The following is a 23,807-nucleotide window of genomic DNA, read 5'->3' as shown; positions in this document are numbered from 1 at the left end:
AGGCTTTATGGCCAAGCTCCAGTGGCTAAGGGTTGGATTGAGGTTACTGCTCGAATGAGTGAAAACCTTCTTCTCCATCCCATAACTCAGCAACAAACTTCTCTAGGAGGCACAGGGCACAAGTGGGATGCTCAGTCATTGCACGTGTGCTGAGCTGCTGCTGCTGCAGGCTCCTCCTTACGCTTTCTCTTTACAGTGGCCCTACTGCTGATCTGCTCGATGACCGAAACGGGCTCAACAGTAGCCTAGCAATAAATGAGGGGGGGAAAAAAGCTAATGGCTTTCAGCCAGTGCCTCAGGAAACTGCCATGAAGTGTTACTTATCAGTGATATTTTAGCATTTCCTTGGTGTCACTGTCCTCCCACCCTGAGCACTGAATGAAGGTGAGAGGGAAGCGGCTTGTGCCACAGAGTTCACATGCTTAAAAACTGGAATCATGGAATCAACCAGGTTGGAAAAGCCCTTTAAGCTCATCCAGTCCAACAGTTCCCCAGCACTGCCAAGGCCACTACTAAACCATGGCACTGAGGCCTCGGCTCCACGGTGTGTGAACGCTTACAGGGACGGTGACTCCAGCACTGCCCTGGGCAGCCTGTTCCAATGCCTGAGTACCCTCTGGGGAAGGAATTGTTCCTCAGCTCCATCTAAACCTGCCCTGGTGCAGCTTGAGGCTGTTTCCTCTTGTCCCATCCCTTGTTCCTTGGGAGCAGAGCTGAGCCCCCTCCTGGCTCCATCCTCCTGTCAGGCAGTTGTAGGGAGCAATAAGGTCCCCCCTGTGCACATTAGGGTCCCGCTTTACCCTCTCCCCATCTCCTTTGCTCACACCCACCCGTGCTCTGTCGGTCCCCTCGCACCATTCCCCTCCTACAGGAGGCCAAGGCCAGGCCCAGCGGCGGGCACCGGACTGGGGCAGCAGAGCCCGGCCTGGGGTGACCGAGCCGCGGGTGATCCGTGAAGGCGAGCCCGAGCTGCAGGCAGGCGCTGGGAGCGGAGGGGCGAGGCTCTGGAGAGCGGCAGCGGCGGCAGGACGCAGGACCGGGCAGGGCGAGCTGGGTTTAGCGGCGGCCCCTCAAGGCACACCCGCGCCCGCCATGACACCCGCCTCAGGGCTACTCTGCGTGCCCGAAGCCGTCTCGATGGTGGTGGCGGCAAGGCGCGGGACCTCCGGGCCGCCGGGGGGCGCGGCGCTGCGAGGCGGGGCGGGGCCGGGCCGGGCCGGGCCGGGCCGGGCGGAACGGGCGCTGTCATGGACGCGCTATGCCGGGCCGAGCCCCGGTCCCGCCGGCCCGCAGCCACCTCCCCGCTGCCCTGGGCCCGCTTCTCCGCCTGGCTCGACTGTGTCTGCGTGGTCACCTTCGACCTGGAGCTGGGCCAGGCCATGGAGGTGCGGGCAGGGCCGGGGGGGCGTGGGGCGGGCCTGGGCCCAGGCGGGCCTTGGGGCGTGGGGTGGGCGTTGGTCCCGGAGCTCCTGTCAGGCTGTGGGGGAGAAAGGTCGCGGTGCGGGGCAGCGAGCAGGCAGGGGATGGTGGGTGCAGAGCAGAGATGTGGGGGCTCATCCCACCCCACGGTGGCAGCGCCGGGGTGGGCCGGGGAGGCAGAGGCGGGCTGGAGAAGCGCCCTGTGGATGGGAAGGCGGAGTGTGCAGGGGCCAGGATGCGGGGTGTGTGCATGGGGTGTCCGGGGGCAGTGGTGTGACTGAAGTGGGCAGAGGGCTGCCGAGGAGAGGGGGCAGGCTGCTAAGGGAGGAGGAGGATGGTGGGAGAAGGCTGTGGAGGAAGGGCTGAAGGCAGGAAGCTGGGGTGTGGGGCAGGGGTTCAGGATGAATCCCGCTTACAAACACAGGTCTGATGTGTGGGGTCAGTGGGTGATAAGGAGGAGCTGAGGGGGATGTCGCAGGAGCTGGGTGGGAATAGGGAGGGAGATGAGGAGATAATGGGGTGCTGAGCAGCTCTGTCAGCGCTGTCAGAGGACCTGCGGTGTCAGCGGCTTCCCAGGTCTGATGCATCACTGAGGGGCTAGAGAGCATGAACTGGGAGGGAAACGGCTGAAACAGCTTTGCCCTATCCCTGGAAGTTGCCTCCGAAAGAGGATTCAAAGGGAGGTAGATACCTACGGCTTGTACCGTGGCTGAAGGCAAGAGCAGGTTGATGTTATAGACAATGCAGTGTAAGGGAGGCAGATATGCCTGGACTATTCTGAACCCAAGGGCTTATCTCCAGTTCCTCATCTGTTGTGTAGCTGTGGGAGATGCTCCTCACTTCCCCCTTGTGTAAGGAGTTTAACAGTGTTTTTCAGAGATCTGAGGCATTTTAAAGTCTTCTGAAGCTTCTGAAGGGAGTGGAAAGTGGCAGAGATGAAGCCAGCCCATTGCTGCTCTGTTTCCTTAAACACTTCACTATGTTTCTTTCCATGAAACCTGAAATAAATAAAACCAATGTGCTGTAGAACTGAGTTTCGCATGCTCTGGACTCTCTCCTAGACCTGATACACGTTGGGAAGGATATGGATACGGGATAATAATTAGCATTTACAGCTTAATGATTCATAAATGTGTCTTAATGGAGCTACAGAGGTGCTTTCCTACCAGTTTTATTGCCTGTGTAGCATTCTAAGGAGGGGACTTTGTAATCGAAGTACAATCGACTGAGTAATGTGGGTTGTTAATCCCTGGAAAGGTCTTTTTCTTTCTTTGCTTTCGTTCTTCCCTTTTTCTCCTTTGCCTGCATAAGTATTGATGGGAAGACGTTTCTCGTGGTATAAATGAGCAAGACAACTGGGAACACCTCAGTACTTGGCCTGAGTGAGGACACAGACCCTCTGTCCCTTTTCCTTTGGGTGTCCATGTGGATTTCTGTCGCTGAACAAAGGGTTTGCACAGGAAACAGGGGTCTGCATTGGGTGAGACACCCAGAAAGGAAGCCAGGCTGAGGAGAAGTTGTGTGATAAAGATACATGTTCCATTCTCTGGTCTTGGGAAAATAAGAAATCTCAAACTGTTGCTGTTTTTTAGGGGAATTCCAAGTAAAAGCATTTGAAACAGTGCAAATTCCACAATAGTGGAATAGCCAGTAGTCAAATGGGGTCATTATCTTCCTGCTTATCTCCATTTGGTGCCTCAGTTGGTCTAGATTGGGTCCAGATTTAGTTGGTCCAGGGTCAGTTGTCTCCAAGCAGGCTGCTTTCTGCAGCCAGGAAGAGGGAGTTTCATGTTTGGGCCCTCAACTGTATGTTTCTGGGTTTAAAACACACCTGTGGCACCAGCCCTGTGAGAATTCCTCAGGCATGGCTGAGTGTGTGGGAAGTTTGGAACTCCTATGGCAGTGTGCCATAGACATGACCAGATTGGTGTAGCTGGCTGGGATTAGATCTTGCCAGAGCTCTCTGTGGTTTTGTGGGTGTACAAACCTCTGCAGAGTGATTTACACACAGGAGCTGATCACACACCTGAGGATTGCACCGAATGACAGGCTACAAATACCTGGAGTAACTTGTGCTACCTCATGCTCGCAGCAAAGTGAGTCAGCAGGAAGGGAAACCTCTGCTCTGGAGGTTGCACCATCCTCGTGCATCATGTCTGTAAACCAGTGCGTGAAGGTGCAGACATCCCAAGTGCAGACTGACCTTAGGATGTCACCTGCAGGCCTGTCCCTGTCAGGGTTTCTGTGCTGAGACCTTCCCATCCCTTCCTGAAGGTAACTTTTTCTCAAGTATAGGACTCTTTCCAGGTAAAGCATCTTGTTTTCTATCCTGGAATGGGGTAGGCTCTGTGGATACAACCAAGGGCTTGCTTAGGCTCTGCTCAGGTTTCCAGATATCGCATGACTTGTGTTCTGTGCAGTCATCTTGAGGTGTGGATACACCACTGGCCTGAAATTCAGCGTGTCCCACTCTGCTGCTATTTGAATATACAGTAGAAAAGGTGTTTCAAAGGAAGCATGGAATGGTTTGAGTTGAAGGGACCTTAAAGCTCCTCCAGCTCCAACCCCTGCCATGGACAGGGACACCTTCCACTAGAGCAGGTTGCTCCAAGCCCCTGTGTCCAACCTGGCCTTGAACACTGCCAGGGATGGGGCAGCCACAGCTTCTCTGGGCACCCTGTGCCAGCGCCTCAGCACCCTCACAGGGAAGAACTTCTGCCTAAGAGCTCATCTCAATCTCCCCTCTGGCAGGTTAAAGCCATTCCCCTTGGCCTGTCCCTACAGGCCCTTGTCCAAAGCCCCTCTCCAGTTTTCCTGTAGCCCCTTTAGGCACTGGAGCTGCTCTGAGGTCTCCCGTTAAGGAGCCTTCTCTTCTCCAGGTTGAACCAGCCCAGCTCTCTCAGCCGCCAGGCTGCAGAGCTGCTCCAGCCCTTGCAAGCATCTCCGTGGCCTCCTCTGGCCTCGCTCCAACAGCTCCACGTCCCTCTTGTGCTGCTGCCCCAGAGCTGGGTCAGGACTGCAGGAGGGGTCTCCCCAGAGCACAGCAGAGGGGCAGGATACTCTCCCTCAGCTGCTGCTCATGCTCTGGGGATGCAGCCCAGCACACGGGGGGGTTCTGGGCTCAAGCGCACACTGAAGCTGGGTCATGGGGAGCTTCTACTCACCCAGTACCCCAAGCCCTTCTCCTCGGGGCTGCTCTCAAAGCAGGTCAATGCAGAAATCAGGTACAACTGCTGTTTCTGACTCATCCACCAATTTACATTTCTTCAAAGTTACTACAGACAGAAAAAAACACTAGGAGAGAGAAGACTCGTGTCTGAGATGCTCCTCTCCAGGCTGGGATCCCCACTGGCCCCTTGCTGTCCGGCTGCTCAAGGATACCAGCTTCTCTGCTGCTGCTTTCACAGAAACACCATTAATTCCTCCCCATGGTTTCAAGATATCCCTTTTTCCGTGGCACTGGCTCCTCCCTCCTGAGCTTTCCCAAACACAGGCACTTTGTGAAGCCTGGTTACTTCAGAGTCACCAGAAGTCATTTTCTGGATGTGTTGCTATGACAGCAGCCAAGTACTTGGCAACCAGCAAGGATGTGCTTCCAACAACATGTGTCACCTTCACGGTTGTTAATGCACCAGTGATGGGAGAGAAGGCTGTATCACAAGTTAGGACATGATTTAAGCCCTTTTGGGCTATTTCTGAGATATCTGGGGACTTTTACAAGTAAAACATTCCTTTTTGTTTACTGTCTTTTTACTTTTGGGAAGTTCTAGCCATTGACTCTTACTGCTTTAGACTGGGGGTTTAATCTGGTAAACATTTAGGGATTTCCCCCCCACTCCAAAACATAGAAACACTTCAGACTTAAACCGAAGGGATAGCAAGGAAGCAGAAGATAAGGTGTTTTTCAAAGTCGTCTGAGATTTTGGGTCCATCAATACTTCTGTGCTCAGTCAGGAGCATGGTTTTTTTTCAGTTCTTTTCCCTTTTACCCCCCTGAAATCCTGAGCACACACCTCCAAGTGAAACATAAGCTTAGCATATCATGGAGTGGTTTGGGTTGGAAAGGACCTTAAAGCTCCTCCAGCTCCAACCCCTGCCACGGGCAGGAACACCTTCCACTAGAGCAGGTTGCTTCAAGCCCTGTCCAACCTGGGCTTGAACAGTTAAACTTGGGCCCACAGAGCAGTTAGGAACCATCAGTATCCACTTCTGGTCTGATTTACTTGCAGAAAGATCCCCCAGGAGCAGCAGCAGCAGGGTTCCACGTCTACCTGGACTCTTGAACCTAAGTTGAGATCAGCAGCAAGCGCGATGCTGTGAGATGCCTGAGCTTCTCAATGAATCAGCGTCAGATGTCCTGTCTCTCTTCCTGGTCTAACCATTATTACATGGGAATGAACCAAATAAATGGTTGTATGAGCATTAAGTTAGTCCTGACCACAAGAATTTATTCAGTCACCTAATGCAATAACACAATGGGCAGAGGAGTGTGTCTTCTGTGGTGCATCCCCTCATGCTCTGGTGTTCATCCTCTTGCTGTGCCTTCACTGCTATAGCTGCACATGCTCATTTTCCTCCTGCCTTTTGCAGCTTCCATCTTTCAGAGCACCTTTAACTGAGGGCTAATGAGGGGAATGTTTAATTGTTCACTTGGCTCCTTCTCTGAAGCTGATGAGATGACCTTGCCAAGGAATCAGTGGGGAATTGTCAGAGCAAAGCGAGCTCGCTCAGTGAACTTCCAGTGCTCTGGCATGGTGCCACTCCTGCTATTTATAGCCCTGTTAGAAGAGCTGAGCTCCTGATTTGAGATCCAGATGACTCGCACACTGACCTGGAGCAGAGTCACTGAAAAAGCCTGATGAGATATCTCCATTTCCCAAACCATTCAGGGCTCAGTTCTGACTTACCCACTTACCTAAAGCCACTGGCAACCTCTGCACATCCCCATCAGTGCTTGCTGTGAGGCTGGGAAGAGAACTGCTGCAGGTCTATGAGGACTCTTGTTTCTGTCCCCTGCCCAGGGACATGTGAAACTCATTCCTACCATAGCTGTGTCATTTGTCACTCCTCAGGGCAATTGTTTCTGCAGTGGATCTTGCATTTGCCTTCAGCTTTGACCTGAGAAGTCTTGCATTGAGTTCTCTTTCATTGGGTAAATGAAATTTCAATGGGTAAATGTAGAAACAGCGTTATCAGCATTTACACAGTTCAGCTGCAAGGCTGGAGTCCTTAACTAGAGCCTTTGACAGTCCTTCTTATCTGAAATGCTGGCTGATAAATTGGGTGGAACACAACTCAGTGTGTGCTGACAAAGCATAAATGTTCAAGCCCGTGCCAGAGCCACCTCTTTCCTTGCAAACTAAACCTTGGCTTTCTAACAACAGATCTCAAATCAGGGAGGCTAAAACACAGCTCTGGATCCCCTCAGACCTCTCCTGCTGCCCATTTTCTGCTCTTTGGTCACAGGGAACAGCATCTCTATCTGAGCACTCACTCAAGACTCTTATATAAGTGTTTTCACCCAGATGCTAGGATATATTCCCAAGGCTGTGTCTAACACCAGACTCAGTGTTGTTTCGTGTACACAGGATGTGCTGTTTTCTGTCTCTTCATACAGTCAGAACCTTTGTCTGGACTATGACTGTCACCCTTGATGACTGCTGCCTCCTTTCCTCTGCCTTTGAGAACAGTAATCCTGCCCTTTGCTACTGCAAAAGTGGTTTCCCAGCCCTGGCTGCTAACACCCTCTGTGCCATCCCCCAGTGGCTCTTCCTTCCAGACTTCATCACATCTATGGCATTGCTTCATTTTAAAAGCCATTTTTAGTCTGTCATAAAGTCACAGACTGGTTTGGGTGGAAGGGATTTTAAAGCTCCTCCAGTTCCAACCCCTGCCAAGGGCAGGGGACACCTTCCACTAGAGCAGGTTGCTCCAAGCCCCTGTGTCCAACCTGGCCTTGGACACTGCCAGGGATGGGGCAGCCACAGCTTCTCTGGGCATCCTGTGCCAGGGCCTCCAGCACCCTCACAGGAAAGAACCTTCTTGTAGGATGTGTTGTGTTGGGAAAAATAAGGTGCTTATTGTATGGCAGCAGTATCTATAGATGGGGGTAGAAGTCATGGGGGAACTGAGGGACTGACTTTCATGGCTCTTGTCTCTTGCAGCTGGTGTATCCTTATGAGTTCAGGCTAACAGAGAAAGAGGTAAGAACTATTTTAATGATTTTCCCCCTGTTTCTAAAGATAATGAGCAGCAGAGATGGAGCTTTTCTAATGTGTGGTTTTGTTTGTTGCAGAAAACCAGTATCTGTTACTTGTCCTTCCCAGACTCCTACTCAGGTAGGTAATATCAGCTGTTGGCCTTTCTGGGATGGTTCGTTGCCATTAAGAAATGGTTTCATGATGGAAAGAGTGAGTCCTCACCTCTAATGCTGTGACATCGAGGAGCACCCTCCCTTAGGTCTGAACAAAGAGGCTTCTTGGCATTTTGATTGCTCTGTGGATGTAGAATCTGGGATTGAGTGGGTGATGAGACAATATCTTGATACACTCACACACTCATGTTTCACCCATCCCAGTAAGATATATAAAACAGTCACAGAGAGTAAGTTCCTTAAAGTTTGCAGCTCTCAATTGCAGCACTTCTGTGTTTGTGATGTGCTCAGTGAAGAGCAGTAGGTGGGAAGGGGATGGATGCTTTCACAGCAGAAGGATTCCCAAAGCTTGGCTTTATAAATCAGGAAGGTGACATTAAGAAATAAGCAGGTTAATTCATCCCGGTACCTGTTTCTTTAAGGCTGGTTCCTGACTTAGTTTGCTACAGCTTTCCCAGTTTAGTTTGAAATGCTATTAAGGATGTACTTGCACTAGACCTTAGTGAACACTCACACTAAGTGTCTCTTTTATCCAAGTAAATTGTTTCCTAATAGAAATGGCTTCATAACACACACACAGAGCTGTCATTACTCTTCTTCAGAGCACAATGTCTGCAGGCAGTGAGAAGGGAGCATTCCCTCTTATCGTGCTGGACCACTTTAATCTGTTGAGCCTTGGGTTTTGTTCAGTGAGCATGATGTGTTTCCTCATAGCTGACTTGCACATACTCAGCCCTACTCCTGCCTACCCTAACCAACTGGTGAAAACTCCTGAGGACTTCATGCTTCTCTTTTTCCTACTGGACAAATTATACTCGGGGGGGATGAATAGCACAGTGTGACCCGTGGGGTGCCCAGCCATGGTGCTGGAACTGTTGTGCAGGGGATTGTCCTTAAAATCAGTGGTTGTGTGGTTTTGGATTAGGGTTGTTTGTAGTTTTTTCAGTAGGGTGGATAACAAGTGGTGGCTGTAGCAGCTCAGGTTCCCAGCAATGGCTTGGCAAAGTTTAGTTTAGTGATACTGGTTCTTCTGGTGAGCTGCGTGTCCTGCACTGAGGCTTTGGGGTTTCTTTATGCTGTTACTCTCCAATTCCATTTTCAGTTTTAGAATTCCTTGTAAACCAGCATCCCTGTTTGTGTCAGCATTTCAGGTGTAACCAATTCCCAGCTTTCTCTTGACTGAAACTTCCTCCTGAGCATTTGTGGTTTTCTCTGTCTGAGGTGGCCTGGGGGACACTCAGTTCAGCTTCCGCCTGCGCCAGTCGGGGGGGCAGAGGACCACTCACTACGAGGATGATGGCGAGTACAATAGAGAAGCCCCTCTGACACTGCAGGTCAGTTGGGTTTCAGTGCACTGCTTACACCTGCTAAGCAAATGGTAGTGTTATTGGGGTAAAAACCAACTATGCTTTTGATTTGTTTTCTCTGCATGAAATACGCGTTTTCTCTGGCTGTGGGAACAGTCAGCAAAGGAGAAAGCTTTCAGCACAGGGACTTACTTCCATGTTAATATCCATAGAGGGCTGTGTTGAGAATCCCAGCTACTCTGAGAGGTGGAACTGAATCAGGAGACCCCAGCTTAGAGCAGGGGTCATGGCTGGCTATAGCAAAAAGAAAAATGGTGGGACACAAGTGACATCCAACAGTGTGCATGGCTACCTGTGCATGTTCTATGAGGCAAGGCAAGAATATCCTTGCCCATGTTTACCTCTGTTGTTGGGGGGTGATGGTTCTTTTCTTGTGTTGCAGGATCCATGTATATAAAACCAGCCAGAATAATAGGCATGCCACAAATCCATGCTTGGGCTTGCTCTGCATGGGCTGGTCTAACCAAACCCAAGCACTAAGATCAGGAGTGTCCATTAGCTGTGGGTTTTCCATCAGTGAACTACCCATTTCACACACAGAAGGGGTGAGCACTGTTGCTTCTTCTCATTGAGCAGAAGGCCATCAGATCAGCTTGTCGTCTTCTGCTCTCTCCTTTGAGATGATGCTTCCTGTGCATGAGCCTGTTTAATACTTCTGCAATCTTTCTGTGATGTGCTTTTGTAATGTGCAGTCCAGAAATGGATTGCTGGTCCGAGAGGGAGCAGGAGGATTTCTTTTCCTAAATTCTGGTCTAGAGGTGTTTCAGCTTGCAAGCATCTCTAATGCTCTGTAGCAAGCAGACCCTGCCTCACAGGTCCCCCAGCTTTAGAGAAGAAAGGCAAGGAAAACTGGGTTCTGTTGTGGAAAAATAATATTTGGAGAGAGAAAGGTGCCTTAAACTGGGGCTTAAAAAAAATTATATAAAGTTAAAGATAAGTTTGATGGGTTCTGCCTTAAATACCTCATAAAGCAATAGGTAAATGCAATGGGTATCATAGAGGACATTTCCTCCCCTCAGAAGATGAAGTATTCCTTCCTCAACAATACATTGTCCTCTAGCTGGCAAGGAAAAGACAGTCAAAGCACAAGACTGGCAGCACTGATGAGCTCAGTGGGTTGGCTGAGCTGGTCCTAATAGTGGAAACCTCAGTTAACCCTTTGGATGGATGCCCTGAAGGTGCTGCACAAAGGGACCAGCAAAAAGTGCTACCCAGAGGCTGTAATTTGGGGAAATTTAGATGTTTATCTCCTCTCTATCTTCCCATTTGGAAGCTCTCCTGGATAGCTGAGCATGGATAATGCTGGTAAGCAGGAGGGAATGCTGTCATTGCATCATCACAGAAGTGCAGTGTGCTGTTAGATCAGTGGCCAGGGGCGGTTTGGTGGCAGCAGGGATGGGTTGCTCAGTAACAGCACTGTTGGTCTCTTGCAGAGGGAGTCAGCTCATTACTTTGGTTATGTGTACTTCAGGCAAGTCAAGGACAGCTCCATGAAGAGGGGCTATTTTCAGAAGGTGAGTGCTGCAACCAGATAGCTTGTTACTCAGCTGCTGCGTAGCTGTAAGAAGGCACCTAGCCCTAGCTGTAACCAGCACCACTTCCTACGTGACACCCCCAGTGCTTCTGCAGGAAACAGCAAAGGTCACAGGGAACAGGAGTATGTGGAAAGTGTCATTCCAAACAAAGCTGGATGCTGTTGCCATGCTGTGTTCCGCAGTGACCTGCTGTCTGAATCACGAGATCCTCAAGCACCTGAACATTTGCTTCAGTACATACTCTGGTGTCACAGATAGTGAGAGGATCTGCTCGTTGTTGCTAGTTATACCTTAACCTTACTGTCATTAGTAGCCATCTGGGAATGGATTTCCTCCTGGGATGCATTTTCTGCCCAGCAGCAGTGGCACTGCTGGTACCTCACCAACACTGTCTCTTAATATAAATTCTTGTGACACAGACACTGTGAAAAATAATATAAACTGCAGGTTTATTTCAGCATAAATACACAAAGTGCTTTATATTCTTTAGCCAGATGGGTATGGTCGCTGCCTGAAAGAGAGTGGAATTGCACTCTTTGCTTTGATCCTAAGATCTACTTTTCTCCATGGATCCTTGGAATTACTCTTTCAGTAGTGGTTTTTCACATTGAGAGATAAAATGCCATCCTCTCAAACAAATGACAGAAGGTCTCAGGCTGGAGAAGGGCCAGAGAAGGGCCACAAAGATGATCCAAAGAGTGGGAAGTGGTGTGAGAATGGAACAGGAGAGCTGGGCTGGTTCAGCCTGGAGAAGAGAAAGCTCCTTAAGGTGAGACCTTAGAGCAGTTCCAGTGCCTTAAAGGGGCTGCAAGAAACCTCGAGAGGGGCTTTGGACAAAGGCCTGTAGGGACAGGACAAGGGGAATGGCTTTAACCTGCCAGAGGAGAGATTGAGATGAGCTCTTAGGCAGAAGCTCTTCCCTGTGAGGGTGCTGAGGCGCTGGCACAGGGTGCCCAGAGAAGCTGTGGCTGCCCCATCCCTGACAGTGTTCAAGGCCAGGTTGGATGGGCCTTGGAGCAATCTGCTCTAGTGGAAGGTGTCCCTGCCCATGCCGGTGGATTGGAACTGGAGGGGCTTTAAGGTCCCTTCCAACCCAAACCATTTCCACGATTCTAGCAAGAACTCCACCAGTAAAAGTGCTGCTTTAAAGCAATTTCATGTGTTTGATGTTGGTTTTCAAGTCTAACCCCCTAGTAAGCAGTGTAACTATATCCAGTGCTAGCAATTATCATGCTCTCTGACTCTTGTATGTGCCTTTTTTCAGTCCTTGGTGCTGGTGTCACGCCTTCCATATGTGAACTTGTTCCAGTCCCTGCTGCAGCTGATTGCTCCCGAGTACTTTGACAAGCTGGAGCCATGCCTGGAGGCAGGTGAGCCCTCGCATCTCAGGGGGGAGGCTTTGCACACTGGGGTCTTTCAGGGTTTTCATCAGGAGGTTCCTGAAAGACAGTTGAAAAGTTCCAAATTAGTTCTTTCTGGAACAGATTCCTACAGGGAAATCTTTCATTCAAGTGGTTAAATGTCAAAATTATAAACAGCTGTAAAGGAAGCATCAATGGGAAATGTCTGACAACCCTTATAGATGCCGCTGTCAGTTTTGCATACAATGTACTCCCAGAGAGAGGAAAACCAACTAATGCTACATCTCTGTACAGGTCTTTATTGCACTATTCAATTTAATCATGATTTATCAGCAGTATAGTGCTGCTGGGACTGCACTGGGAATGATGGTGCAGATGTAAGTCAGGTGAGCACTGTGAGCAGTTCTGGTGTCCTCAACATAAGAAAGACATGGAGCTGTTAGAGCAAGTCCAGAGGAGGCCATGAGGATGATCAGGGGCTGGAGCACCTCCCTTATGGAGACAGGCTGAGAACGTTGGGGCTGTTCAGCCTGGAGAAGAGAAGCGGCATGGAGACCTCAGAGCAGCCTTCCAGCGTCTGAAGGAGGCTACAAAGATGCTGGAGAGGGACTCTTCATCAGGGATTGTAGTGGCAGAACAAGGGGTGATGGGTTCAAACTGAATCAGGGGAGATTTAGGTTGGATAAAAGGAAGAAGTTCTTCCCTGTCAGGGTGCTGAGGCGCTGGCACAGGGTGCCCAGAGAAGCTGTGGCTGCCCCATCCCTGGCAGTGTTCAAGGCCAGGTTGGAGAGAGCCTTCGGTGACATGGTCTAGAGGTGTCCATGTTCATGGCAGGGGGCTGGAAATGGATGATCTTAAGGTCCTTTCCAACCCAAAACATACTACGATTACTTGATAGAGGGTCTGTTTGCAGCTAGCCAGGGGGACATGTGCACTAGGGATGATTTGAATGGGCAGAACTCACAGGCCCAGCTGAATCAGCTGTGTTGACCTTCAGATTCAGCTTTTTCTTTCTCTGCGTCCCTGCAGTGTGCAATGAGATTGATCAGTGGCCACCTCCTGTGCCAGGACAGACCCTGAACCTTCCAGTGATGGGCGTTGTCATTCAGGTACTTGGTGGTGATGGTCTGTGCTCAGCAGCAGACTGCGGCAAACTGGGAGGTGGAACGGGTATTCCCTTTCCTTCTGGATGTTCAGTTTGCTCTTTACTCCAGAGTCTTTCCCTTTAGTCACAACCTCTGTACAATTAGACTTTGGAATTGGGAAGCTTTCTCATGCGGATGATTCTTAAGGAAGAAAGCGCAGTGTGTGTGCATGCTGATCCTATCTCCCTGGATAATCTGTTCTTATTTGTAATCTAGGTGAGAATCCCATCAAGGGTGGATAAGCCAGGATCAAGCCCAGTGAAACAGTTCAACCAAGAGGTGAGATGAAGCATGGTGTGACACATGCCAGTGATGAGGAGAATCTAGACTGTTGAGGAAGGAGGGTGGAGAAGAACTGGAACTCTTTCAGCCTTAATCCTATTTGAAACCACTCTTTACTGCTTTGATTCAGCTTTCATTTTGATTCTTGTTCATTTCATCTTCTCCCTTTTCCTCTCTTTGAATAATGTCATCTTTCACAACTTCTGGTACCCATATTACTAACCCTTATTGTCTCCATCTGTATCTTAAGCTGTGTCTTCCACCAGAGGAAACTGTAGAATATAAAGGAGCAGACATTGGAAGTCCTTCGCATCTTGAAAAGAAGGGATTCCTGGTGATCTTGTAGGAAAGGAAATTCATTTGGACCTTGAATGCTCAATCCAGATCCATTCCTCTAAGTGTTAACCTTGTTCTCTTCTTTTTGTGCTTGTTGTACAGGGAGCTACTGTGTGATAGATGTAGTCAGTGTAGTTGGCATTTCAGCCAGGAGGCTTCCATTTCCTGACAGTTTTGGTTTTGTTTGATGTTTTCTCTCCCTCATTTAGAATCTGTTACCAGCCCCATTGGTTCTCCCCAGTATTCATGAACTGGATCTTTTCAGGTGAGAGCCACCACCCCTGCAACCCCCTCCTCTCCCTCTGCTCTCCCCTCTGCCTGCTCAGAGCATCCTATAAATCCTAAGGATAATGAAGAACCAAAACTTACTGCTTTGCAGAGCATCATTAGAATACTGGGCTTGCAGAGCTTGTGCAGTGTTTAAACCTGTGTGTGCTGCCCTTACCACAACCCCTGTGTCCTGGTTAGAGGAGGTTTCTTCTCGACCTTGGCTAGTGATCAGCTCAAGCTTTGACATGTCAACATGGAGTGCCTGAACCACACTTGTCTGCATTATCAGTGTAATTCCAATGGAGACACATCTGCTGTAATCCGCATGCATTTTACTTTGCTTAGATGAAAAGACACACTGAGAGCAACATGATCAGCAGGTTGCTTTACATTGCTTTACATTTCCTTTAAGAATGTCTGAAATGGTTGAGCAGCAGCATGTGTAAAGAGACACGTGGCATTATTGGGGAATGCTAAAACTCAGTCCTGGGTTCCAGATTCCCAGATAAAAGCACATCTGGGCAGGGGTATATGCAAAGACTGTGTCTGGTTGTGTCTAAACTGCATCTCTAAGCTCAGCTTGTCATTCTTCTGCTCACTAACAGATGTTTCCAGCCAGTGTTAATTCACATCCAGATGTTGTGGGAGCTGATGTTACTGGGAGAGCCAATTGTTGTCATGGCACCATCCCCTACAGTGTCTTCAGAAATGGTTCTGGCACTTACCAGGTAATGCCATGGAATTTGGAGATACAGGGAGCTGGAATAATGGGTTCTGGCAGCTCTTCTCTTTCAGATTCATTCTTGTGCCAAGTCAGTTGTTAGCTTGAATTTGCACATGCAAGCATGGAAAAAGTAATATAGCAAGAGAGTGTTGCTCATACTCTATAATGGTAAAGAGGAGTAAAAGTGAATCTCCTGTGTGAGGAGACCTGATGGGTCATAGCCCTGAGGAACTTTGTCTCCCCAGCTTTGAACTCTGCTTTAGCAAAAAGGAACCCCCAAACCCTGGAACTCCTCCAAAGTGTTACCTCTGGCAGGACAAAACCACTGCTCCAGTTCATACACATGATATAAACACACATTCCTGCTCTCTGAAGGGTTTATGTCTGCTTACAGCTGCCTGGCTCCTCTGAGGTACTGCTGTGACTACCGCCCCTACTTTACCATCCACGACAGTGAATTTAAAGAGTACACCACCAGGACACAAGCTCCGTAAGTAGCCACTAGACTCTTGCTACCCTCCTTGCCACTGCTGTGTGAAGGAAACCCACAGGTTAACACTGATCTGCCTTTTTTTTCCCCTCTTTCCAGGCCAAACATTGTTGTGGGAGTCACAAACCCTTTCTTTATCAAAACTCTCCAGCACTGGCCACACATTCTTCGGGTTGGGGAGCTCAAAATGTCAGGTAAGGGTGGAACCACAGTCTTGTTGTGCAGGTAGACTTTGTGAGAGGCTGCATTGAGCTCGCAGTTGTGGTGCTAGCTGTTGTTTGACACATCTTCATTCCTGTGAGAGCTGAGGAACCAAAGGCAAGTCTAGACTCTGCCTCAGTTGAAGTGCAGGATGAGCACAATGGCAAAGACAAATCATTGAGAGGATAACTTGCTGTAGTTTTTTAAGCATTAAGAAAAAGAGGAGTCCTTCCTGGGCAGAAAAGAGAAAATTGAACAGAGCAGGAGAGGGAGGGGGAGAGATAGGCTCAAATTATTAGCTCTGAAGCCAAGTAAACCTCTAGGTTGAGGAGTTGGGTTTTGTGTAATGCCTCCTTAACACCTGTCGGGTCCAAAACTGGAGCAGGAAAGTTAGCAGATGAGAAGGCTCCTGTGAAGGTGGAGTTAAGGGAGGGTATCATTGAAGTAGTGCAAGTGTAGGACTGGATCTTCTCGAGTGCAGAGTCTCTCAGGTGCATGCGATGGATGTGGGAGTGGATTCAGAGCCTGAACTGGTCACTCGATGTTGTTCCACAGGAGACCTGCCCAAGCAAGTGAAGGTGAAGAAGCTGGCAAAACTAAAAACTCTAGACACAAAACCAGGTAAGTCTTTTGTCAGGCATGATTTAGTTTTGTTTATCCTTCTACATGAGGGATTTAGCACATGAACATAGCATATGTTATTCTTTGCTTCTTAACAAACAGATGTTTTGGTGTCACCATCTTCTAACGTTATCATCTCCTCACGTTTGAACTGCTACACAGTAGTGGCATCCCCCATGTAATACAGACAACAATACAGCTTTGTTTTGAGGTTGAAAAAGCCAATATGATCATTTGTAGAGGGGTTTCAGACAAGGGCCTGTAGGGACACGCCAAGGGGAATGGCTTTAACCTGACAGAGGGGAGATTGAGATGAGCTCTTAGGCAGAAGCTCTTCCCTGTGAGGGTGCTGAGGCGCTGGCACAGGGTGCCCAGAGAAGCTGTGGCTGCCCCATCCCTGGCAGTGTTCAAGGCCAGGTTGGACACAGGGGCTTGGAGCAACCTGCTCTAGTGGAAGGTGTCCCTGCCTGTGGCAGGGGTTGGAGCTGGAGGAGCTTTAAGGTCCCTTCCAACCCAAACCAGTCTGGGATTCTGTGATTTTAGTCTCAGGAGAACAGCTTCTCATTTTCCTGGGTTTATTTTCTATATCATACCTACTTTTTAGATGTGATGGAAATCAAAGGAACTTGCTTGCCTAGATACAGCTGTGCCTTAACTAACTGTTCCTCTCAGGCCCAGCCATAAGCTGACTCCGGTAACTTATCTCACCATCAGCTTAGCACAAGAAGGCCCTTGAGATAGTTCAGTGTGCTGTGAGTACTGGCTGTATGAGCAATTCCTCTATTCTTGTAATAGCTTTTTAATCATTGCTGTAATTACACACACACAGAGGAGCCAGGGTTAGGGTTAGTACTAGGAATTTGGGTTCTGTGATCTCTGTGCTATACAGCAGTGCCTCTGCTAGATACGTGGGCGAAGATTTGTTTCTAACATCTGTTTTTTTCCTGGTTTTGGGCTTTTTTCAATCTAGGAATCTATACTTCTTATAAAACATTCCTGCACAAAGACAAAACCCTGATCAAAAGATTACTAAAGGTAAGGGCTTGCAACTCTATCCTACATTCTTATGTTATGGGAAACCTGTGCTAACAGCTTGATTTAAACAGGCAGAACTCTCCAAAAGGAACGAACTTCTTAGAGCGTGCAGTGATTTTGTCAGGTATACTTGGACATGTTCCTTGTGCTAGTTTTAACATTTTTCATTTGATATTATTAAGTGAGACATACAAGAAACTTAAAGGGGGGCTTTGAACAAGGGCCTGTAGGGACAGGACAAGGGGTGATGGGCTCAAACTGAAATAGGGGAAGTTCAGGTTAGATGTAAGGCACAAGTTCTTCCCTGTGAGGGTGCTGAGGCGCTGGCACAGGGTGCCCAGAGAAGCTGTGGCTGCCCCATCCCTGGCAGTGTTCAAGGCCAGGTTGGATGCAGGGGCTTGGAGCAACCTGCTTTAGTGGAAGGTGCCCCTGCCCGTGGCACGGGTTTGGAGCTGGGATTGCTTTAAGGTCCCTTCAACCTAAACCATTCCCTGATTCTGTGAAAATTGCTATCAAAAAGAGTCTGAAAAACAGATCATAGGCAGTGAAATGTGAGTGGTAGGTTTAACTAGAGAGTGGAATGTGTGTTTTGGGCAGCAGTTTTCCAGACTGCTCTGGACTGGCTGCTTCTACATGCAGTGTGCAGGTTCTGCAGTTCTCTGCATACCAGAGGATGGCACCTTTGAGAATGTGCTATGTGCTTGCAGGGGATCCAGCGGAAGCGCCCATCCGAAGTCCAAAGTGCCCTTCTGAGACGTCACCTCCTGGAGCTCACCCAGAGTTTCATCATTCCCCTGGTGAGGAGTTGAACACAGATGTGTCCGAGGGGGGTGAGCGAGTGACAAGTTTGCCCTTGCTCTCTATTATTCACCCATAGCTAAGCATCTGTAATAGGTTCAGGATGTGGCACTCCAGAGATGTTTTACTCCAAGGAAAGGAACAAAATGCCTCTTGAAATGTCTCCTTGATCTCAGTAATCAGCATTAAATCTGCATGTTGGTATGCAGCACACTCTGTGTGAAGGCAGAACATTTGCAGTGTAGGAATAGATATTCCCTGTTACTTGATCTTCTCTGCTCCTTTCAGCAGGTAGTCAAAGCAGATATATAGAGAAGGGAAGGGAGCCCAAAACATTCCTCTAATGCTGGGATCAAACCTATTGCCAGCAAGAAGCTCTCCCTTCTGGCTTGGGAAGCTTGGCTGTGGACCTTTAGAGGCTCCACGTGGTGGTCACTTCCCTAGGCCAGGTTTTAGTACATGCTTTCTTTCAAGGCCTTCCCTCTTGGCCAGGTTTGGCTCCTCCACTTCCTTTCCTACATCATCTTAGGAGGCAGGACATGGGAGGACAGAGCATCTTCTCAGATTCTAGTCTCTCCTGCCAACTTCTGCCCACCTGACCTTTGCTCATGTGGCACGCTTGGGATTCCTGCAGCATGGTTTTGTGACCCAGCCATGGTGGGAAACAAGCTGGAACACTAGGGCTCATGTCACATGAAGTAAAAACCAGAGAGTATGAGGCTGTTGTTTGGGTCTTTGATGTATTGGAGAAGACCATCAAACTCCATGAGCATGCAATAGGCTCCTTGATGGTTGCAACTTGAGGTTTTTTATTATTATTTAATGGTTTTGGGGTTTATTTCTTCTTAGGAGCATTACATTGCAAGTCTGATGCCTCTGCAGAGGGCCATTACTCCATGGAAGGTATGTTCAGTTTCCATTCACTTCTGCTTCCATTTGCCTGCAGGGATTCGGAATAGTTCTGCCATATGCTGATCACATACTCTGATACTCTGTGTGAACTTCCCTCATTGGAGGAAGAGGGTTATTACTCCTTTAAATGCAAGCTGAAACAAACACTGCGGCAGATGCTTCCTGTTTTGCAGTAAGCTCAGCTATTGTGAGCCTAATTTGAATTTTACTACAAGGCTGGTTAAGATGTTCATGCATGTTTTGTTCTCTTAGTTACCAAGTGTGTCTTGTGCAGCCTCTTCCACTGTAAATACAGACCTCATCTTGCCCCAGTTTCTTTTGGTGTGTGTAATATGGTCCTTCTGTTGTGCAGAACCCTCCACAGATTCGTCCTTTCTGTCAGGAAGATTTCATGAAGACCCTTGAGCATGCTGGGCCCCAACTTACCTGTGTGCTTAAGGGTGACTGGTTGGGCCTCTACAGGTAAGACTTTGGTAATTCCCTGCCTTATCCCCTTAACAGCCTGTGCAAGTTGTAATGAACATCAAATCCTGAATTAGAATAGGAGCAAAAAGGGAGTTTCAGGACAGAGATAGGTCACCTGAAAAGCTCAGGCCTTCAACTCAAAGGAAGAATTGACTCACTAATAATGGTCAGGAGGAGCAAATGCAGGATAGAATCAATGCTGTGGTTTATGTGGTTCCAGCACAAGAGGGACGTGGAGCTGCTGGAGTGAGGCCAGAGAAGGGCACAGAGCTGCTGCGAGAGCTGGAGCAGCTCTGCTCGGGAGCCAGGCTGGTTCCGGAGCACCTGCTGCTGAGGTGGCTGGGACTCAGCTCCACACAGCATCTTAAATGGTCTCATCTTTTTCTCCCTCTGCTGCCACAACCCTTGTGTTTCAGTTCGTGCCTTTTCAATCCCATGTTGGATTTGATCTAAAATCTTCTGGCACAGATAAATGCAGGTATGGTGCTGCCCCCTTGTTCATTTTCCTGCATAGCTAAGTAAAACCAGAAGTTTACTACTGGACTGCACTGGAGAGGTGCAAGTTACACCCCCTTTGATGTAGCCTGATACCTTGTTTATGAAGGAGAGAGGTAAATCACCAGTTATATAGGACTTAAGTCCACACTGGCAAATAGTTGCAAGCTTTAAATATCAGGAAAGGAGTTAAACAAGATACTTGTGGCTGTAAGCTCTGTCTGCCCCATCCCTGGCAGTGTTCAAGGCCAGGTTGGATGGGGCTTAGAGCAACCTGGTCTAGTGGAAGGTGTCCCTGCTTGTGCCAGGAGGTTGGAACTGAAGGAGCTTTAAAGTCCCTTCCAACCCAAACCAGGCTGGGATTCTGTGATACTACAGAGGAATGTGAATTCCAACAGCTATCATAACTCCAAAGGAAAAGTGGGACAAAATAAGGCTGCAGAAGGGCGCAGAGCACCGTGTCTTGCCTTGGCTGAGGCGTGAGCTGATGCAGAGGAAGGTGTGAGACTGCAGAGTTGTCCCTCTCATTGGTGACAATCTGCTAAAGCTGCTCAGCTGGATCATGTTCATACCTGGGCAGAGAGAAACCTCTGGTGTAGATAAGATAGGAGTAGAGCGTGTTAGCTCATAATCACTTACATCCCTAATGCCTCTGTGGAGCAGTCTTTTCCTCTCGCATCTCTGCTGCAGTGGGAATGGGAATGCGTGCAGTGGAGCCATGAGCTCCTCTGGAGACCCCTGTCCCCAGCTCCTTGTCACCTCTCTTTCCACAGGAGGTTCTTCAAGTCTCCCAACTTTGATGGCTGGTACCGTCAGAGGCACCGGGAAATGACCCAGAAGCTGGAGGCCCTTCATCTAGAGGCCATCTGTGAGGCGGTATGTTCAGCTGCAGCACTGAAACCAGTGCCAGATGATACCTCCTTGGGCCTGAAACCTGGGAGATGGGGGTGCTTGGACACTTGATGTACCTTGGACACTTACTGGTACACCTCAGTTCTGCACTGATGGAGGGGGACGGTGCCTTGTGCCCTTGGGAGCCACAGTTCTGCCTCATGTCTGTCAGTGCTCAGGGATAACAGCACATGCAGGGGACAGGAGCATGAGCAGCTCAGCTCCCTGCTTTGTCAGCCACTGCAGGTCCTGCTCTGGCTGCTTCAACTGTTTTTCATCCATCATGCCCTTCTCAAGCCAACAGAGAGCCAGACTGGGAGTGTCATCTCTTGCTGGCTTCCTTAACGTCTAATGAAAATAGGTTTTTCAGTAGTGACTGCTGGTCCACTTTCTTAAACTGAGCAGCTGCTCAGGTCTCTGGAGCTCTGGCATTTTACCCAAGCGCATCTTGAGCCTAGACACTCCCCCGTGTGCTGGGCTGCATCAGAAGCAGTGTGAGCAGCAGGTCGAGGGAAGGAATTCTGCCCCTCTGCTCTGTGAGACCCCCTGCAGCACTGGGTGCAGTTCCGGTGTCCCCAACATAAGGAGGATGCAGAGCTGTTGGAGCAAGTCCAGAGGAGGCCATGAGGATGATCAGGGGCTGGAGCACCTCCTGTATGAAGATAGGCTGAGAAAGTTGGGGCTGTTCAGCCTGGAGAAGAGAAGGCTGCGTGGAGACCTCATAGCAGCCTTCCAGTATCTGAAGGGGGGCTACAAGGATGCTGGAGATGGACTCTTTATCAGGGACTGTAGTGATAGGGCAAGTGGTGATGGGCTCAAACTGAAACAGGGGAAGTTCAGGTTACATTTTAGGCAGAAGCTCTTCCCTGTGAGGGTGCTGAGGCACTGGCACAGGGTGCCCAGAGAAGCTGTGGCTGCCCCATCTCTGGCAGTGTTCAAGGCCAGGTTGGACACAGGGGCTTGGAGCAACCTGCTCTAGTGGAAGGTGTCCCTGCCTGTGGCAAGGGGTTGGAACTGTATGAGCTTTAAGGTCCCTTCCAACCCAAACCATTCTATTATTCCCTGATCTTCAGCTCCACTGTTCAGCAGTGCAGGTCCTTGAGCACAGTGTAGGCAACGCCAAAGCTGTCTCCTTTTATTAACAGGCCAGATTATGGCAAATAGATTTCAGTTGTGAGCAAAGCACAAGATTCATGGTACTGCCTGGAGGAGGGGAGCTTGCACTGCCTGTGTGTGACTGCATCTACCCTTCATTCTTCTCTTCAGGCAAGAACTTGATGCTGTGACAGGAAACAGGGGAGAGCTCAGTCTTGCTCATTTAAGGTTTAAGTGCTGCGAGCAGAGTTGCGAAAGAGGATGAGAATCCTCCTCCTGGCTTTTGTTTCAGGCTCTGCTTAGGGGTATCTCTTTGGGAAAAGCTTCTGTAAAGAAGAAATGTCTCTGAAGAAAGCTGTTCTCTCTCTTTAGAACATTGTAGCCTGGATGAAGGACAAGTCAGAGGTGGAGATTGTAGACCTGGTACTAAAACTTCGTGAGAAGCTGGTGAGTTTTCCTCCCTTCTTTCTGCCCTGGCTCTTTTCTGTCTGTATCTCTGTGGCAGGGAGAGACCAGGGACATGGATAATGTTTGTTGCTTAGAAAACTTTGCTCTTGCTCTCTGATTTGGAGATTGGGACAGTCAGGAAACTTCAATATTTGTGTAGGAAAGGACACACAAATCCTACTGCAAGGGCTGGAGGAGCTCTGCTCTGGAGCCAGGCTGAGAGAGCTGGGCTGGTTCAACCTGGAGAAGAGAAGGCTCCTTAAGGGGAGACCTTAGAGCAGCTCCAGTGCCTAAAGGGGCTGACAAGAAATCTAGAGAGGGGCTTTGGACAAGGGCCTGTAGGGACAGGACAAGGGGAATGGCTTTAACCTGACAGAGGGGAGATTGAGATGAGCTCTTAGGCAGAAGTTCTTCCCTGTGAGGGTGCTGAGGCGCTGGCACAGGGTGCCCAGAGAAGCTGTGGCTGCCCCATCCCTGGCAGTGTTCAAGGCCAGGTTGGACACAGGGGCTTGGAGCAACCTGCTCTAGTGGAAGGTGTCCCTGCCTGGGACAGGGGGTTGGAGCTGGAGGAGCTTTAAGCTCCATTCCAGCTGAAACTATGGCTCTGTGAACATTGCTCTGGAAACCATCTGAGATCTGTGGATGGTGCCCAGAGGTTAGTAATCATCTGGGTCAGTGACATATATAGAGATAAATAGTAGCAGGAAATGATGTAGCCCAGTCTGGCAAATTCTGCTCATCCCTGAGGTGTGGCTGGCTCAGGACCCTCAGTACCTGCTCTTGCTGTCAATGGACACAGAAGTTCAGAGCAGTGCAGGGCAGGCAGTGCCACCTTCTGCCAGTCACCTGGGTGAGTGCCCTGTCTGAAACATTCTGGCTGTAAAACCTTTGAGGGTCCCTTATAAACCTGGTTGATATGAACTGGTGCAACCAGCTGGGGCCTTGAGCTCCGCTGAGCTTTTGGACTCCATAACCATCTATGGCAGCGGGTCGGGTGTCTCATAGAGACAACTGGAGTTTGCTGAGGACAGGCAGAGCAGAAGGAGGAACTCTGAAGCTGTTTTAACCTTCCCGTCTCCCTGCAGGTCCGAGCCAGGTGCCAGCACCTCCCTGTGAAGGAGGAAACGCTGCAGAGGGTCAGTCTGTACATCGAGACCATCATCGGCTCCCTGCCTGAGGATCTCCAGGCTGTGCTGCACCACCATTGAGCACAGAGCAGGGACTCTCTGGGACAGGGAAGGGTCCTCCCTCCCCACTCCGAGCTGTTGGATGCTGCAGTTGTGTTTGGAAAGGAAACTTCTTCCCTGCTCCAGCCACATGTCCTGATCGGGACCTTGCTCATAGCTGTGTAGGATTGTGATGTGGGTCAGCTCTGTAGCAGGATTAGGAGCCATGTGCACTGTTCTCTGCCTAGTCTTGCTTTGAGAGCTGGATTAGGGCTGTAAATGAGACACTGCTCCCTGTGTGGCTGTTGTCAGGTCAGAAAATGACAGCCAGGCTTCCAGCAGCATGTGATAGGCTGTGCAAAACGTGCATTGCCCATGT

At 49.4% G+C, this 23,807-nt stretch overlaps 1 protein-coding gene across 1 annotated transcript; it reads left to right on the top strand.

The window, feature by feature from the left end:
* Window positions 1-1,247: 1,247 nt before the first annotated feature.
* DENND6B (DENN domain containing 6B) lies at window positions 1,248-23,511 on the top strand (the record flags this gene model as incomplete). Its single annotated transcript, XM_080636521.1, has 20 exons — window positions 1,248-1,385; window positions 7,584-7,622; window positions 7,715-7,757; window positions 9,014-9,126; window positions 10,593-10,673; window positions 11,959-12,064; window positions 13,085-13,164; window positions 13,417-13,479; window positions 14,028-14,083; window positions 14,694-14,816; window positions 15,207-15,302; window positions 15,402-15,496; window positions 16,059-16,124; window positions 17,095-17,159; window positions 17,867-17,956; window positions 18,807-18,860; window positions 19,222-19,331; window positions 20,603-20,705; window positions 22,188-22,262; window positions 23,348-23,511. The coding sequence occupies 20 exons, from the start codon at window positions 1,248-1,250 to the stop codon at window positions 23,468-23,470; spliced, it is 1,719 nt and encodes a 572-aa protein (XP_080492647.1). The 3' UTR covers window positions 23,471-23,511.
* Between the last annotated feature and the right edge of the window lie 296 nt (window positions 23,512-23,807).

This window comes from Psittacula echo, assembly GCF_963264785.1.
Source record: "Psittacula echo genome assembly, chromosome: 1".
NCBI classification, from domain to species: Eukaryota; Metazoa; Chordata; class Aves; order Psittaciformes; family Psittacidae; genus Psittacula; species Psittacula echo.
Note: the sequence above shows the minus strand (reverse complement) of the source record. Positions and strands in the feature narration are given on the sequence as shown.